Source organism: Puntigrus tetrazona, chromosome 17 (assembly GCF_018831695.1).
Source record: "Puntigrus tetrazona isolate hp1 chromosome 17, ASM1883169v1, whole genome shotgun sequence".
NCBI lineage: Eukaryota > Metazoa > Chordata > Actinopteri > Cypriniformes > Cyprinidae > Puntigrus > Puntigrus tetrazona.
The window spans coordinates 13,983,651-13,999,738 of NC_056715.1; the positions used below are offsets into that span (position 1 = coordinate 13,983,651).

General features: G+C 38.3%; 2 protein-coding genes across 7 annotated transcripts in view; one reads left to right on the forward strand and one right to left on the reverse strand.

Moving 5' to 3' along the window:
• Window positions 1-275: 275 nt before the first annotated feature.
• Window positions 276-2,596, forward strand: id2a (inhibitor of DNA binding 2a). The gene is made up of 3 exons (XM_043262973.1): window positions 276-1,341; window positions 1,509-1,569; window positions 1,917-2,596. The coding sequence occupies exons 1-2, from the start codon at window positions 991-993 to the stop codon at window positions 1,563-1,565; spliced, it is 408 nt and encodes a 135-aa protein (XP_043118908.1). The 5' UTR covers window positions 276-990; the 3' UTR covers window positions 1,566-1,569; window positions 1,917-2,596.
• kidins220a (kinase D-interacting substrate 220a) overlaps window positions 2,064-16,088 on the reverse strand; it is a 54,498-nt gene continuing 40,473 nt past the window's right edge. For 3 of the 6 annotated variants that reach the window (XM_043262906.1, XM_043262903.1, XM_043262908.1), the window contains exons 25-31: window positions 15,729-15,839; window positions 14,976-15,032; window positions 13,061-13,090; window positions 11,070-11,207; window positions 9,626-9,724; window positions 7,919-8,137; window positions 2,064-5,814 (exon numbers count right to left, since the gene is read on the reverse strand). In XM_043262906.1, coding sequence (XP_043118841.1) covers window positions 4,747-5,814; window positions 7,919-8,137; window positions 9,626-9,724; window positions 11,070-11,207; window positions 13,061-13,090; window positions 14,976-15,032; window positions 15,729-15,839 — 1,722 coding nt within the window. In that variant the 3' untranslated portion in view covers window positions 2,064-4,746. The remainder of the gene's footprint in view (window positions 5,815-7,918; window positions 8,138-9,625; window positions 9,725-11,069; window positions 11,208-13,060; window positions 13,091-14,975; window positions 15,033-15,728; window positions 15,840-16,088) is intronic. The other 3 variants (XM_043262904.1, XM_043262909.1, XM_043262905.1) reach the window with 3 other exon arrangements.

Sequence of the window (16,088 nt, forward strand, 5' to 3'; positions counted from 1 at the left end):
GGGCACAGCACCAGCTGCGGAAAGTAAAAACTTAGAAATGCTGGTGGCCCGTAGGTCCACGAGCAAACGCTTTGGTTTTGAACTTGAGTGGATTTGAAGAATATTTTCTAAAATGTGGCCTAAGAGGAAGTGCGGCGGGCACGATTTCTAAGAAAATATATTTCTAAATAAAAATAAGGTCAGGTGACTTGGTGTAAAAAAAAAAAAAAAAAAAAAAAAAAAGCTGGCACCAGCTAGCCATTTTTATCTAAATCTGTGGCGGCATGCCACTGACCTCGAGGTGAATGTTGATACGCTGTGTTTGCGTACGAAAAAAGAAAATAAAAGCAATAGTTAGAAGAAAATATCACATGTGTTGGAAGATAACAACACAATGACTTTTGAAGATATGTTCATACATTGCTGTCTTTTAATGGTTATATGCAGCAAGTACTGTCCATTGCATGAGATGCATTGCATTTTAAACGTATAGATGCGCCGTAATAAAATCTGTTTACATCTTAAGGATGTATTGCACAGGGAAGCGATGCCCAACATAACATAAATCAGTCATGTTTTGATACGCTTGGACCGCTAGACCAGAAACAAAAGCGGAAAATGCGTGAAAACAACCTTACACTTGCAAGTCCCTAATTCTCTTGATCGGAAACAGGTACACTGATTTGAGAAATTATCCGTGGAGGCTGAAGGCAGTCAGCGCCACCCTAAACACGCGCTTTCACTGGTTAAGAACGCGGAAGAAATGGGCGGGACCAGATGGCTCGGCGCAGCGGCCAATGGCGTCGCGCGGAGGCCATGACTGACGCTTGCGTTCCAGCCAATCGGCGCGATCCAAAGCAGCGCGTGAACAACCCACCCAGCTGGGTATATATTCAGCGATGACAGCTCGCTAATCCACTGCGTTTGCTTCGACAGCCCGGCGCAAAGAGGAAATCTCGAGCACAAAAGCGACTCCTTCCAACGAAACCGTTTCGTACAGAGGTGTCCAGCATGAAGGCGATAAGCCCCGTCAGGTCTTTCCGGAAAAGCAGCGCGAATGTGACGGAGCACAGTTTGGGAATCTCACGGAGCAAGACCCCCGTGGACGATCCCCTGAGCCTGCTGTACAACATGAACGACTGCTACTCCAAACTGAAGGAGCTGGTGCCGAGTATCCCGCAGAACAAAAACGTGAGCAAAATGGAAATCCTGCAGCATGTCATCGACTATATCCTGGATCTTCAGATCGCACTCGACTCGAATTCCGCAATCACCAGCCTGCATCACCCGCGAGCAGGGCAGGGGACATCCAGAACACCCCTCACAACACTCAACACAGACATCAGCATCCTCTCATTACAGGTGAATGTCCCTAGAAAGAGCAGCATTCGTTGTGCATCTGTCTATTGTGGTTGCATATGCGTTACATAAAGCTGCATTGATGTTGCGTGTGTGTCTGTGCAAATAACCGGACCTAAAAATGTACGTAATAATAACGTTTTTTTTTTTTTTTTTTTTTGTCTCTTTAGACACCCGAGTTTCAATCAGACTTGATCACAGAGGACAGCAGGACACTTTACCGTTAATCAGGTAAATGCTCTTGAACACACCGCTTTTAATGAGCCTTGTGTCGTATGCTGTAAATTATGCTTTTATCAAATAAACATTTGTGCAGCTGTAAGAGCGTCTAATCAAACGCGTCGAGCAGCACCGTGCCGCACAGCCTGTGAAGTTGTATAAAGTGTGTAATATGCATCAGCGGAGGCTGAAATGCGAGGCAGAAGTTGTGCTCGTGTACATCTGGAGCCCAGGGTTTTGCTCAGTCTCTGAGTGTTTGGTTAAATGTTCAAACTGCGGCTTCCTCTCTGGCGCCAGGCTGTCCGGATCTCTGCCCTGTTTGCATTCTCTAAATGCGTCTCTTTCTCAATCTTTTGCAGGTGTTTGGTTAAGACACAAGAACACACAGGACCTGGGAACTGGCTTTTCCTCCAATTTCTGTTCTCAGTCTGGAGTTTTTTTTTTTTTTTTTTTTTTTTTTTTTTTTTTCTTCTTTTCTTTTCTTTCCTGTAATTGAATCAAGAGACTTTTTTTTTTTTTTTTTTTTTTTTTTATTATTATTTTTTTTTGCTTCTAAAAGGACAATCCATGTGATGTGTTATAAGTTCGGACATTGATTATTTATCTTCTAAAAAGACTTATTTGGTCCTTTCTTCAAGAGGAAGAAGCACTATATTCCCTGAAAATAGGAGGGAAACCTGTAAATGATCACAAGGAACCTTTTCTCGCCATTGAGAAGAAGTCTTACCTTTTTTTTTTTTTTTTTTTTTTCTCTCGTGAAGACCGTGTGAATAGGAGAAGACGTGGTTAGTTACTGTACAAAGTTTAAGTCTGTTTTTGTCAATTCTTTTGGCACACGAAGGACTGGACGTTGAAAATGACATGATGAAACCTTGTGAACTCTCTCAGAGTTTTATCTTGTATAGTTGCAGAAATTGGACTGTCAGTATCTGCAAAGTGTTATGCTGTATGCTGAGACTTTTTATAAAAGTAATATTGTAAATCGTACCTTTTTTTTTTTTTTTTATTTTATACAAAATAAATCAAATGCTTTATTTGACGCTGGTCTGTTATGCTTGTGTAGAAGTTGCCAGTGTTGTGCTGTATATTGACCTTGCCTTTCATATCCGGGATTGAAAAGCATGCCTCTGACCCTTCACACGTGTACATTCACCCTCACTGATTGGAGCCTTGATCAATCTCTTAAACTGCCGTATGGCTGTGAAGAAATGCATTCATTTTGGTCCGTAGTGGAGGGGAAAGGTGCTTTTTCTTAACATATAACCGTCCACAAATCACACAGCCTATCCGTTTTTCCTGCAACTGACCTCTTTTTCCTCTTCCTGTGTGGTGAAACTCGTTTCTTGAAGGTGTTTAGAAGTTCAAACATCAATCGTGATCGCATCCACGGGTTCTCCCATTCGTATAATCCGCGTGTGGATGGAACGGCGGTTAAATCGATGCTCGAGCTTTTGATCTGTGAAATGCAGTTTGTAAAATAATTGACTGTGGGGCTAGTCTGCCCCTTAATGAGCACAAAATATATAGGATTTTTTTTTTTGCAACTGTACACCGAGTCCTCTGCACTAACATTCTCTAAATAAAACTAATTATCAACATTAGGTTATACGGTATTAAAAATGTTATTTTATAGTGTAGTAAGGGATAAACACGTTTGAAGGAAGTCATTTTGTGTGTTGTAATTCTGGAAAACTAATTAACTAAAAAAAGAGAGCGATAAGTGGTACGTGCCCCTATTTATTTCATACATTTTCGCAAGGTGTGCATTTAAAAATTAAAGGTTGAATCTCAAACGCAGCCTAAACCTCTGTTAATGTTGTTGATATGAAGAGTGCGCCGCCTGCTGGTGGCCAGACTTCACCTCAGAAAAACTATTTCATGATTTCTGGGGAGAATGATTGACAGTCGGTAAGCGTTCTCCAAATACACAAATGTATGTGCTTTTAAAATAAACGTATTTAAACTGTACGATCTCAGCATTCAATCCATCAACGCGCGCTTCACACGGTTCACTTCAAATGTGTCCATTTTTATTTTGTCAAATACAACAACGCATCATTTCAATGATCAAATCATGAATTCTCGCAAGATCGGAGAAAAGAATGGAATTTATTAACGTGAGAAAACGCAGAGGATACTCACACACACACAAGCCAAAGCTCTCTTGTTTTTCTCAACACTGATCGCAGACAGACTCGCTCATCTAAAAGACTACAAGGCAGAATTCAGACTACAAGGGTGACCTGAATGTGAACCGGGCATTCAATCACAAATAAATAACAGCTTTCACATCACCGATCACAGCAAAAACACCAGCACCAACTCTATGTGGTTAAATCCCCACTCTACTTGATGGATTTGAATATCGTGGACCGACCTACACTAGATCTTTAATGTTAGCAACGGAGCATGAAATAACAGGATTTGCACTAAACAAATCAGAAACTACCTACAGCTTCACAGCCTCCGTTTATTGCTTTTTTAGCACCACTCCAAAAACAGCAACAATAACAATACTCACTTTTACACTGCATCTTCTGAATCGGTATTTTGATTTTGTTCTCTCCACTTCAAAAAAATCCTAATCTAAATGTCAAGATGGATTTGAGGACGAAATTGTGTAATATAATAAGGCTTGTTTTTAGTGCTTGCTTTATTTTTCGGTAACACTCTAATAAGCTTTAATTTATTAGCATTAATCAGCACATTAGATATAATAAACGAATCAAAAAAATAACATGGCATCGTTGTGGAGAACCTTTTAAAGCACCTTTATTTTTAAGAGTGTAGGTTAATATATAAAATGTCTAAATATACTGTTATGTTAATAATTGCTGGAATTCATGTTGTGAACTCAGGCTCATTTATAATATGCAAAAATGAACATCAACCTAAATGATTAAAGCTGTAGAAGTATTTTTCATTGTGTTACCCAATGAATTTACTGATGTTCATGAATTGTACTTCAGTGTACACTTTTAAGTAGGTTATGTTTATGAATTTTATGCTTAAATTATTTTCACGCAAAACTAGCCCAAAATACTGATGAAGAAACTGCAGTGAAGGGTCATTTTTAATTAGTGTTACCTATAACGACGCCCGAATAAAGAGTTTGTCTGAATCTTTGCCGTTATTGGACTTTCTTTTTTTTTTTCTTGAACAGAAAGTTAGTAAGAAACCTTGTAAGGCTCACAGGACACTCTCTCGTTCCTCTGCAGCGTCGGTGGAGGGACCGGTGGACCTCTTCCGGTGGCCTCCAAGCAGGTTCTGATTGGGCAGCGTGGTGTTTTCGGTGCTGGATCCTGGTCGTATAATGATGGAGGGGCAGTCGGTGGAGTCGGGCGTCTCCTGCTGGGCGCTGTTGTTGATGTTGTTGTTGAGGGCAGTATTGTCGGGTGAGCAGTTGAGGTTGCTCACGGCTGAAGTCGGCCAGCTCTCTTCAGGGCTGCTGCTGTCAGATGGAGCGTCGGAGCAGATGGACATCCGGGCCACGGCCTCATCCTGGAGATTACTCAGCCTGTTTGGTAAGACTCGCTTCTTAACCGGGCTCTCAAGAACCAGCTCGATCAGATGAGCCTCTTCTTCTCTCTTCTCACCGGACTTCTCCTCCTTCTCCTGAGCTGCTTCGCTCTCCTCGTCTTGCAGCGAGTGGTCGGATGAGCTCCTGCTGGACCTCACTCCAGAATCGGACGATTTCTTGTCCAGCGTGATGTCTGAGATGAAGCTCTTGCCTTTACATAAGAGGCTTAGATCTGGTTCGGCGGCCCAGGGTTCCTCTCTCAGCAGCGGGGTGGCATCGGTCTCTTCCTCATCTGAATCTTCTTCATCGCTCGGTATGCTGTGGTAAGATGGCCCCTGTCCTTTGGTCTTGCGTTTGGTAGGGATTTTAGTGGAGGACCCATGCTCTGACTTCTCATCCTCTTCTGTAATGGGATCTAGAAGAGCACCGTCTGGGATGGAGGAAAAGTCCACAATAGTGTCTGCAGGTTTGGAGCTCTTTTTGGCGAAGGGTTTGCGCCCGTCTTGCTCACTTTCCTTAGTCTTCTCTTCAGAGCTGGCTGTGAGGAACTGGCCGGACAGGGCTTGAGCGGGACTCTCTCGTCCAGCAGCAGATATCTCCAGATGGGACATGTGCGAGATGTATTCCTGGTAAGCACTGCGGTACTCAGCTTGCTGCTTGTCGGTCAGCTTGCAGATGTCGTTGGATGATTCCTGAGAGTTCAGACTGGATATGCTTGGAGTCCGGTGAGTGTTGGCCTGAAGGAGAAGATCAGCTCAATTAATTGAGAGGGTTGCAAGAAAGAGAACATGGTAGGGCATATGGTAGCATACACACTAGTATTTCAAGAAAGAGTTAATCCAAACCCTCCAGCAGCAGTAACTGGTTGACACTCCAATATAGTAGGTGAAAATAGTTTACTTTTTTGGGGGATAAATTTTGAATTGCTTTTGCATAGAGAGGGTCATACACAGTTGTATACAACTGCATACTAATTAAAACTAATACTAATTGCATACTAATTGATTTTTGAAGATTCAAATAGGATTCTGCCTGAGGGTTGCACTGACCAACAGAAAGCGGTTTGTTTGAAAGTGATTTTAGTGTGACCTGTGCATAATAAATTGCTGCACCACTGCTACACCAAATCATGTAAGGCGATTGTTTTTTGTGTGCCTTAGACACCACAGTCTGCAGAAGCGCTATTCAACAGGAAGTTATTTTGGTCCCACTTTATATTAGGTGGCCTAAACTACTACGTACTTACATTTAAATTAATCATTTGATACAATGCACTTATTGTGTATACACACATGCTTTTACACAGTACTTCTATTTTTAATCCACCTGCATGTAATTACATCTGTAATAAATATTGTACATTTATAATTACACTGTTGACCAATACCTTACACCAATTCTTAAATCTAACCATACCACCAAATATGTCCGTATCCCACCTCAATCACAACGAAAAGTGTTTTGCAAAGCAACATGAACAAAATAAGTACATTGTGCTTTTTTTTTTTTTTTTAAACATGTAAGTACATAGTAGTTAAGGCCACATAATATAAAGTGGGACTGTTAATTCACTCCTCCCTACGAGTCTGAATCATTGTTCAAAATGAAAAAAATTTGTTTACTGACAGCATTATTTATTGGTTCAAAATATCTGAATATCTCAAGCTAATATTATCAGGAATTTGAAAATCAGCCATTTGATTTAGTTTCACAAGTTCTGGGTTGAATTGTATCTAATTTTGATTCATTATAGTTTATTTCAGTTTTGTTTCAGGCTGATTCGGATGAATTCCATTTTTTTAACTATTCATTAAAAGCAGCAGCTCATTCTATATTTTTTTTTAATGAATCAGACTACATAGATAACATTTTATGTTTTTGCATGCAAACAATGAGATCAACTAAACAAAAAGATTTCAGGTACACAGTCTTACTTCAACACAACTCAATTCTCTAAGAAAGTGGTCTAGGGATTTAAAGAAGCAATCAAATTAAAACTTAATTTTTGCTTCCAGATGTTCAAACTTTTTCAAGAATGCAGACTATCATATTGGCTTCAGAAGTTGTGTTAAGCAGAATTTCAGAAACATGACCGTGAACCATCCCTTTAGCCATTTTCCAAATTCGTCTATATCATTTTTAGAAGGCTAATACCTCAAATGGAAGCCTCTCGAATCGTTCACATGCCAGTGTTCCATTTACTGTAGACAGCTTTCGCACGTTTAGCCCCTCCCCTTCCTTCACATCCCCACTTTTTCACATCCGTCTTTTTTTTCTGAAGTAGTACATCATTCGACTACTCATAAGATACTCATTGCATTTTACATTGTGAACACACTACAAAACGGCGTAAATATAGTGCAGAGGTATGTGAAGTGAGCACCCAAAGTCTGTTCACCACCAACTTTCATGATGCTAATCTAAACCATTATGAGCTCTTGCTTGTGTTGCAACACCTTGCCAAGTGTTAACAGATGAGTGCAGAAATAGCTATCTCTGTGTGATAGAAAGCTAGCGTGTGTGTGGTCAGCTCTTCACTTCCTCTGCCCATCCAGGTCAGAAAACACTTCGTTTGTCACCCAGTAAACCACATGCTATTTTCATGCTGATGAGAGACAACTAAAAAGCAGAACCTGCCTCTATAGCAACAAAATAAAACGGTCAAGAAAACGCTTGGTTAAAAAAAAGGCACAATAACAACAAAAAGTGCCCCTTTTCTTTGTCTCCCCGCACGCATATGTTTGTGTTAGCTTCTATGTATGTAATTATAGCGTTTTGTCACGGCGTGCACCTGTGTTTATCTATAGGCTGTGGTTCAGTGCTGAATGTGTTTGCACGCACCAGCCAGTGGGCATTGTGTTGTTTGGCGGGCTCCTCCAGACCCACACCGCTGAGCTCTTCAAAGCTTAGGTTGAGGCTGTACGTGAAGTTTTCTGGGTCTTGTGGCGCTTCGGAGGGTCTTTGGGGTTCGAGTTGAGTCAACACGCCGCTGCCCTGTTCGCTGCACGCTCCCGATTCATCACGCAGCAGCTGGTTCTCCACATGACGCTGCTCTAGTACCTACAGCACAAACACAGCAATGTTTAAATGCATTCAACAGCAACAGTGAATTTCATTCATTGTAGAGGCAATGAGTTGAGCACACTGAATGAAAACAGACTGAAACGGCATTCCTGTGTTCTTAACTTCTAAAACACAACTAGTATTAAAACTATATAGAAAACGGTTTGGGGCTTGCTGTATTCAATTAATCCAAAAATGCAGTAAAAAATAGGAATTTTAAATGTTTTGAAAAAGCGCTCCCTTGCTGTATTCAATTAATCCAAAAATGCAGTAAAAAATATTGTGAAATAATTTTTTAAAATGCATTTTATTCACGTGACGGAAAAGCAGCCATTACTTTCGTTTTCAGTGCCATATGATCCCTCAGAAATTATTCTAATATGCTGATTTGGTGCTCAAGAAACATTTCTTATTGTTAGCAATGAATTTTGAATTCTTTGATTGCTAAAAAGCTCAATAAAACAGCACTGTTTTAATTATAAATCTTTACAACATTAGAATAATCTTTACTGTCAGACTTGTGTTTTGCTTCCTATGTGTATGCCCATATTTCCTGTTCTTGTTCTCCTTCCTGTTCTCTGTTCATCTATATCTATATCTATATATATCTATATCTATCTATCTATCTATATATATATATATATATATATATATATATATATATATATATATATATATATATACAAGATGAGATGTACCAGATAGCTTAATGAGGTTTTTATTTCTTTATTTTAGTTAAAATAAAATATCAATAAACAAATAAATACAAAACAACGCAATATAAAAATCACAGACATTCATATCCAGTAACGATTACATTTTTTCTGAAGACCCCAGTATTAGCGGAAAACAGTGTTTTTACCAAAGTTCCCACAAGACATGTTTGGGTGGAATTAAAACAAAACAAACAAAAAGTTTGAGAAGCACAAATCTTACCTGACCCATTTCAATAAGACTTAAATTTTCAGCAATTTTTATAAAAGAAAAATAAATAAATAAATAAACAAAACAACTAAATCAATGCATCACATGCTTCACTGTGGCATTCGAGTGAAATAGCTGAATGGGCATAGAACTAAGTGAAACTTCTAAGGCACGCCAGTATCACAACTAGCCCCGAGTCGTTCCATTTGGACTTGTTTCCAGCCCAAAGAATGCTACTTTCTTATAAACGTCAAGCTATTCAGATCTTCAAGTGGACACTGAGCTCCCACTGACAATAACCCTCCTTCATCCAGAAAGCAGCCATCTTGGACCAGATGGCTGCCTGCTTGCTGGCAACACAACATTCGTTTGTATAAGCGCAAATGGAAATCTGATCAACACAGCTACATGTGTTCCTTATTTCAACCCCATCCAGCCTTCTTCACTATAGAGAGATTAGCTGTGTGCTGAAAATTACAAACCAACAAACAGAAAGATGACCATTATCTGACCTGAATGGGCAGGAAAGAACAGATCACCACACACCAGCTGATGTCTTACCATGGACCTGAAGAGATGCCAGTCTCCGAAGTTCATGTTCATTTCCTTCTTGAGCTCATCAAGGTTGCACTGAGACAGAACCCGGCCGTTCACGTTGGCCTACATTTAGGACGACAGAATTTGACATTAGAACATTATGGCATTCAACAGCTAACAAATTTTAAATTAATTTTTATGTCGGCCGCATGTCAAAGGTTGAAACGAAGTTCACTATTGAGATTGTAAAGTATGCAGGCAGATGTGGCACAGCTGGCAGGTTGACTAATGCATGTCTAATGAAGACATCAGAAATGTCATTGCTTCCTTCAGATGTTGTCCAATGGAAAGAAAGGCCTCATTGTGAAACTTCTGTGTGCACCACATGGAGCTGATAAAACTGCTCTTTTCCAATAGATGGACATGTATTTACAGGGATGGACTCGTTTACCACACCCCACGTCTTACACTTTTTGTGTAGAAATTGGTGTATTTCCATGAAAAACAGGTACAAGACTAAGAGACTAAAGATTACATGAGCTGCTTTGTGTTCTATTCATTTTATACAAATTTGGCAGCTCAGCTACCAAAATATGTTCAAACTAAGTTCAAAACCTACTGTTTCTAACAATAAACTACTAAAAAGCATAAAAATAAAACAATAAAATAAAAATTAAAAATGACTGATAGTTTGCCCCAAATTTTGATATATATATATATATATATATATATATATATATATATATATATATATATATATATATATACACACATATATACACACACACACACATATATATATATATATATATATATATATATATATATATATATATATATATATATATATATATATATATTATGCTTTCTCTACAAAAGATTTAAGCAGCACAACCTTATATATATATAAAATATATTTTTGATTAAATAAATGAAGACATACATTTTTCTTTTAAATACATTTCTTTTAAAACGTACACTTATTTAGGTAACGGCACTGAAGGCTAAGCTTAATAAATATTTCAATGAGAAATAATAAGAAAATGCTATTTGATTATTTACTTTTCTACCAATCTAAGATATTCCTTTACACTTAACACTTTAATTTATAATTACACCTATTAGTTGTTTATTAGCATGCATTTTACTACAATATTCGCCATATATTAGTAATTAAGCATATATTAATGCCTTATTCTACATCTCTAATCGTACCCAATACCTAAACTTAACTACCTTACTAACTATTAATAAGCAGCAAATCATTTATTTATTGAGTGAAAAGTTGTACTTAATAGTACAATAACAAGTAAAACCTTTTTCTAATATATTTTACAGTTGTCATAAAAACCTTAATGCTTTAAAGAAGCAATAAGACAACGAAGTGTACTGTAAAAATCGCATGCCAAACCTTTAAATGGACTGCATGCTTTTCAATGGACCTTCAGGACACTTCTCCAGGACATACCTTTTTGATTGTGCCGATATACTGCTCCAGCATGCTGGAGTCCAGGCCCTGGACCTGTCTGAGCTTCTCACATACGCCATCGATGCTCAGAGAACTGAGGAGGACCTGAGATGCACTAGAAACCACAGAACCAGAGCCCTACACACACACACATACAGTAACTAGTTAGTTGATAATGCAGTCTGGTATAGTAAGGCATGAGGCACTGTGATGCAAAAGCAGTGCAACTCAAGTAAAAGCAAGGCCGTAATTGAATGTCATTATAAGGAACTCTGAGCAGTTATGGGTGAAGGAACAATGTGTGACACATGATGGAAATTTCTGTCTGTTGAAATCATGCATGGGAGCTATCATTACAAAAATTGAGGCGAGTAAAATGCATGTTTAATGTAAAACGGTAATGTGTAGGTGTCAAGTGTAGACAGCCACAAAATCTTTCAATTGGTCTGGATTGTTAGTGACCCAGTTTTGCTGTAATGTTTGATCTTTGTCATGTGCACTGATCTCATTAGACCCTTCTTTAAAAATAAAAGCTTCCAAAATTGGGGGTTTGCGGTAATTCCACAATAGAGCCATTTTGGTTCTCCAAAAAAACGTTCAGGGAACAGTTCTTGAAGAATCCTTTTTTAATTTGTGTGAAGAACATTCTTCAAATGTAATGAACCTTTAGGGAAATGAAAATGTTTCATGGATGGTAAAGATTCTTTATGGAACCATTCATGCCATTAAAGAACCTTTATTTTTAATGGTGTTCCACAAGAAGTTATTGGTAACACTTAACAGTGAGGTTCATTAGTTAACAACATTAGTAAACAAACTAAGAATGAACATTACTCCTACTGCATTTACTAGTTTATTAGTAATCTTTAGTTATGTTCTTCATCCTAATGTTAATTAAGAACAGTTCAATGAAAGGTTCTTTGTGGAACACGAAATGGTTCCATGGCGTCACTGCAAAAACCACCTTTGGGACATTTATTTTTGTCTCAGCAACACTTAATGAAGCAACCCTAATTAAAATGTAGTTACGTTTTATTAGCCTACTTCCAGAGAAAGTTGCTCACTTTAATAATAGTTCATTTAATACATGACTCAACATTAACAATATACAAGCATGTTGGTAACACTTTATTTTACAAACTAATTGCTTAATTAATTGCTTACCATCATGCATATTACTAGCATATTGGCCATTTCTGCATGACGATATTTAAGATCCTTTATCCTACCCCATACTTAACTATGCAGTTAATTGTTAATATTGAATATTGAACATTGAACTTATGTGTGACTGGTGTTTTCATGATGACGACGACTGGGACTTTTATCTATATCTGGGTCAGTCTGCTTAAGAAACAAGTGATGAGCAGTCAAAAAAAAATTAAATATGTCCATTAATCTTTGCTTAAAAACAATCAGGGTTGTTTTCACCTAAAATGTTTAGGTCCTATTTATCAGCAATAGGCATGTTCAATAAGAAAAAAAAACAAGAAATTAATTAAATGAAACTGCACAAAACTGTAAAAGAATCTTCCAACAGGAGAAGCCTTTGAATAAATATAACTATTATTACGGCTAATATTCCCTTCTTCTCTAAAAACTCAATTGCATTCAGATTCAAACAAGTGGACGTTAAAATGAAACTTGAAACACAAAATATATACAACGGAGAATAAAACTGACAAATTTTAGTTTAACAACAGCTTAAATTTCAATCTGTTCCTCACATAAATGATCATAAGGCTTCAGGGGACTTAAAATATAGCGCACAGGTTGCAGGGAAGTTGTTATTGTCCTTTCTGGAGCTGGACAGCTTGTGATGTTCGATTGTTCGCACACTTTTGGCCACAGTGTATCTGAACAGAAATTTCACAACGACAGAACTGGCTGTTCATTTTGTTCTGGTTTTAAATGAAACAAGCCAAAATGAGCAGAAGCCCTGAAAATAACACAGTGAATGCGGGAAAACTGAAGGCTTTAAATGTTTGTACCTGCTTCATTCTGAAGGGCTCAGATTTGATCTGGGATCGAGAAAAGGAGAGAGGACGAGAGGAAAGGAAGGATTAGGTCACATGCTTCAATCAACAATCAATCAAACGTACACACAATAACATTATTCACGACAGATTTCACAGTAATGATTTGAACAGGCCATTCGAACGGAGGACGGGGTGAATCAAAAAGAACAACGTTTTGCAGGAATGGCGGACTAGCAAAGACACATAACGGAGAATAGGAGAGGACTTTTCACGAGGAGAAGTTGTTGAATTACAAACCGGCCCCACCCTGATGGGCGAGTGTTTGAGCCGGGCGATAAGAGTGTAATTAGCGTGAGGGGCCGGGGAGGAGGAAACAGACGTGTTCGCTGGAGGAAGCAGCTCGCTGGGCTGATAAGAGCGACTTCATCCAGCGTGCCGTCCCAGCACTGCTGATGCTAATCCAGCCAGCCTCAGATAGCAGCAGACTTTCACACCACGCAGAACAAAGCAGCGATGGGGGGACAGACCAGAGAGCGGATCAAATGACTGAGGCATGAAAGAGCAGAACAACGGGGCTGAAAGAAGGAGGGCAGAATATGAGGAGAGAAACCAGCGGCAGGGCTTGCCTCGAGCTACGACAATAGAGGGGAAAGACAGAGGTGCAGGAATGGAGAATCCTGCTGGAGGAGCTGGGAGATGTGTAAATAGATGGTTTTAGCGAGGTTAAGTCAGTAAACATCAGCAACGGTCTAATCTGAGATAATTATGATTTCAGAGTCAGACATTTGAGCATGTTAGAGATTAGTGGCATTAGAAGATAGCTGTGGCCAATTTGGCAACAGCCGATATCGCACTTTTTCCGAATTAAATAAAAAAGTTTGCTTTGTAAGTTAACTTGATATAATGTTATGTTGATTTAACGATCAAGAAACGTTTCTTATCATTGTCAGTGTTGAAAACGCTGTTGAAAAAGTAGTTGTTTGTAATATTTTTTTTCTTCAGGATTCTTTAAACTAAAATTCCAAAAGAATGCACTATTCAACATTAGAAGTGGATCAAAAGGACAACGTTGAATAACTTTTCTGATTCATTGATGACTACTGTATGTACCTTTAAATAAATACATGAAAAGATGTGAAATTTAAAATTCCATTTAAATGTAGAAAAAAGAAAAAGAGATGCGGCTTCATTCACCGCACCATCTGACTTTTTACTAAATGATTTTGTTAATGCATTCAATGCACTTAAAGGGATAGTTCACCCAAAAATGTTTAATCTGTCATAAATTACTCACCCTCATGTTGTTCTAAGCCTTTAAGACCTTCGTTCATCTTCTGAACACAAATTAAAATATTTTTGAAGAAATCTTTCAGACAAAGACACATTCAAGGACCAGAAAGGCAGTAAGGAAATTGTTATTTTTTTTTTTCTTCGCACATAAAAAGTATTCTCATTCCTTCATAAAAATTATGATCCACGTCACATTAGACTATTTTAACAATGTCCTTACTACCTTTTTGGGCCTTGAAAGTGTCAGTTGTGTTGCTGTTTATGGAGGGTCAGAACTCTGAACAAAGGTCTTAGGAGTTTGAAACAACATGAAGGTGAATAATCAATGACAGATTTTTCATTTTTGGGTGAACTATCCCTTTAATTCTGTTTTGAAGAAGTCTAATATGCATTAAGAACTCAGGAGGGAAAATGAAAATTATAAGGTCAAACAATAAGTTCTTTGAACTTTGATATTTGTTCACTAGAAGCACATTAAGCTTTGGGTTTAAGTAGCACAGGCAGCTAGACTAGATAGCTATATACATATAACATGCCACTAACGTTATAAGTGTATGTGTGTTTGCAGGCAATAAAAGGCTCTACTGCCTCTTTTATGCACAGATATAAACACAGACATACACACTGCTAAAGTTACCATAGAGGGGGATGTAGGAGAGGGAAGACCCTCACTGGAGTCCTCTCTGATTACATCCTGATGGAGGGAGACAGTATGGATGAAAGAGGAAGAACCAGTTACAGAACACACACCTTTAGTATGGACAGGCCGGGAAGAGGACTGACACAGAGATCGGCATGAATTACGGGGGTTTTCCTGTAACTTCTATGAATTCTAAAAACTCCATCAGGTATTTAATCAGAAATGTTATTGAAAACAAGAGTTTCCAGGCTCTTTTAGAAGTACAAAGTTCAATCTACAAAGCAGACGGATTATAACCAGGCAGAAATCAAAAAGGTTATAATACCAAAACAAAAAAATATTGAAATATGAGACTTTATAGTGGCAGAGAGATTATTACTCATTTGCCATTCAAAAATCTTAGCCAATCACAAAGGTTTACATGTTCATACACATTATTAAACACCTACCGTAGCATTAAGGCTAAAACTAAGAGAGGAGAAAATGAAAAAAGTTTGAAAACTAAAAGCATTTGCAAACATTTTCATTTTAAGAAAATGAAAACGCTACAAAACTGCTCTGTGAGTTTACCGTGCAACGTATATAGCGCACTAGCCACAGGCTGTTTGTCACGAGGAGCTTATAACAAAGCATGGAAAAAGATAGATACATCTAGCCGTATGACACATAAAGACAGTATTGTGGCCATATAGACTAGGCACTAAAACACATGTCTGGCTGCAAGTGACTTCAGATTAGTTATGTACTTACTAGTCCCAGACTGGGGTCCTTATGGAGTTTAGTAGCAGGGCGTGAGGGGGTGTGATGGGGGCTGCCAGGGTAATGTCGGGGCAGGTGATAAACATGATGAGGGAAGTAAGGCTACAGAGGTGGAGAGAACAGACAAATACTCAGAAATCTGATGAATGAGGGTCAAGTGAGGGGCAGCGCCACATCAGGCATTCAATGAGAGGTCAAACACATATTACAGCCTAAAAACAGATCTACATATATATTACACTGAATATTAACTATTACTAATGGCAGTGGTACAATTATTATATGATATTCAGTGTAATAATAATAATGATAATAATCCTCTAGTTATTAGTAGTAAGTAGACAATGACAA

What these genes read in the sequence shown, in the direction of transcription:
- id2a (XM_043262973.1), top strand. Translation starts at nt 991, where the DNA reads ATGAAGGCGATAAGCCCCGTCAGGTCTTTCCGGAAAAGCAGCGCGAAT. An exon ending in TCAGCATCCTCTCATTACAG is followed by an intron (nt 1,342 to 1,508) that starts GTGAATGTCCCT and finishes TTGTCTCTTTAG; the next exon opens with ACACCCGAGTTTCAATCAGA.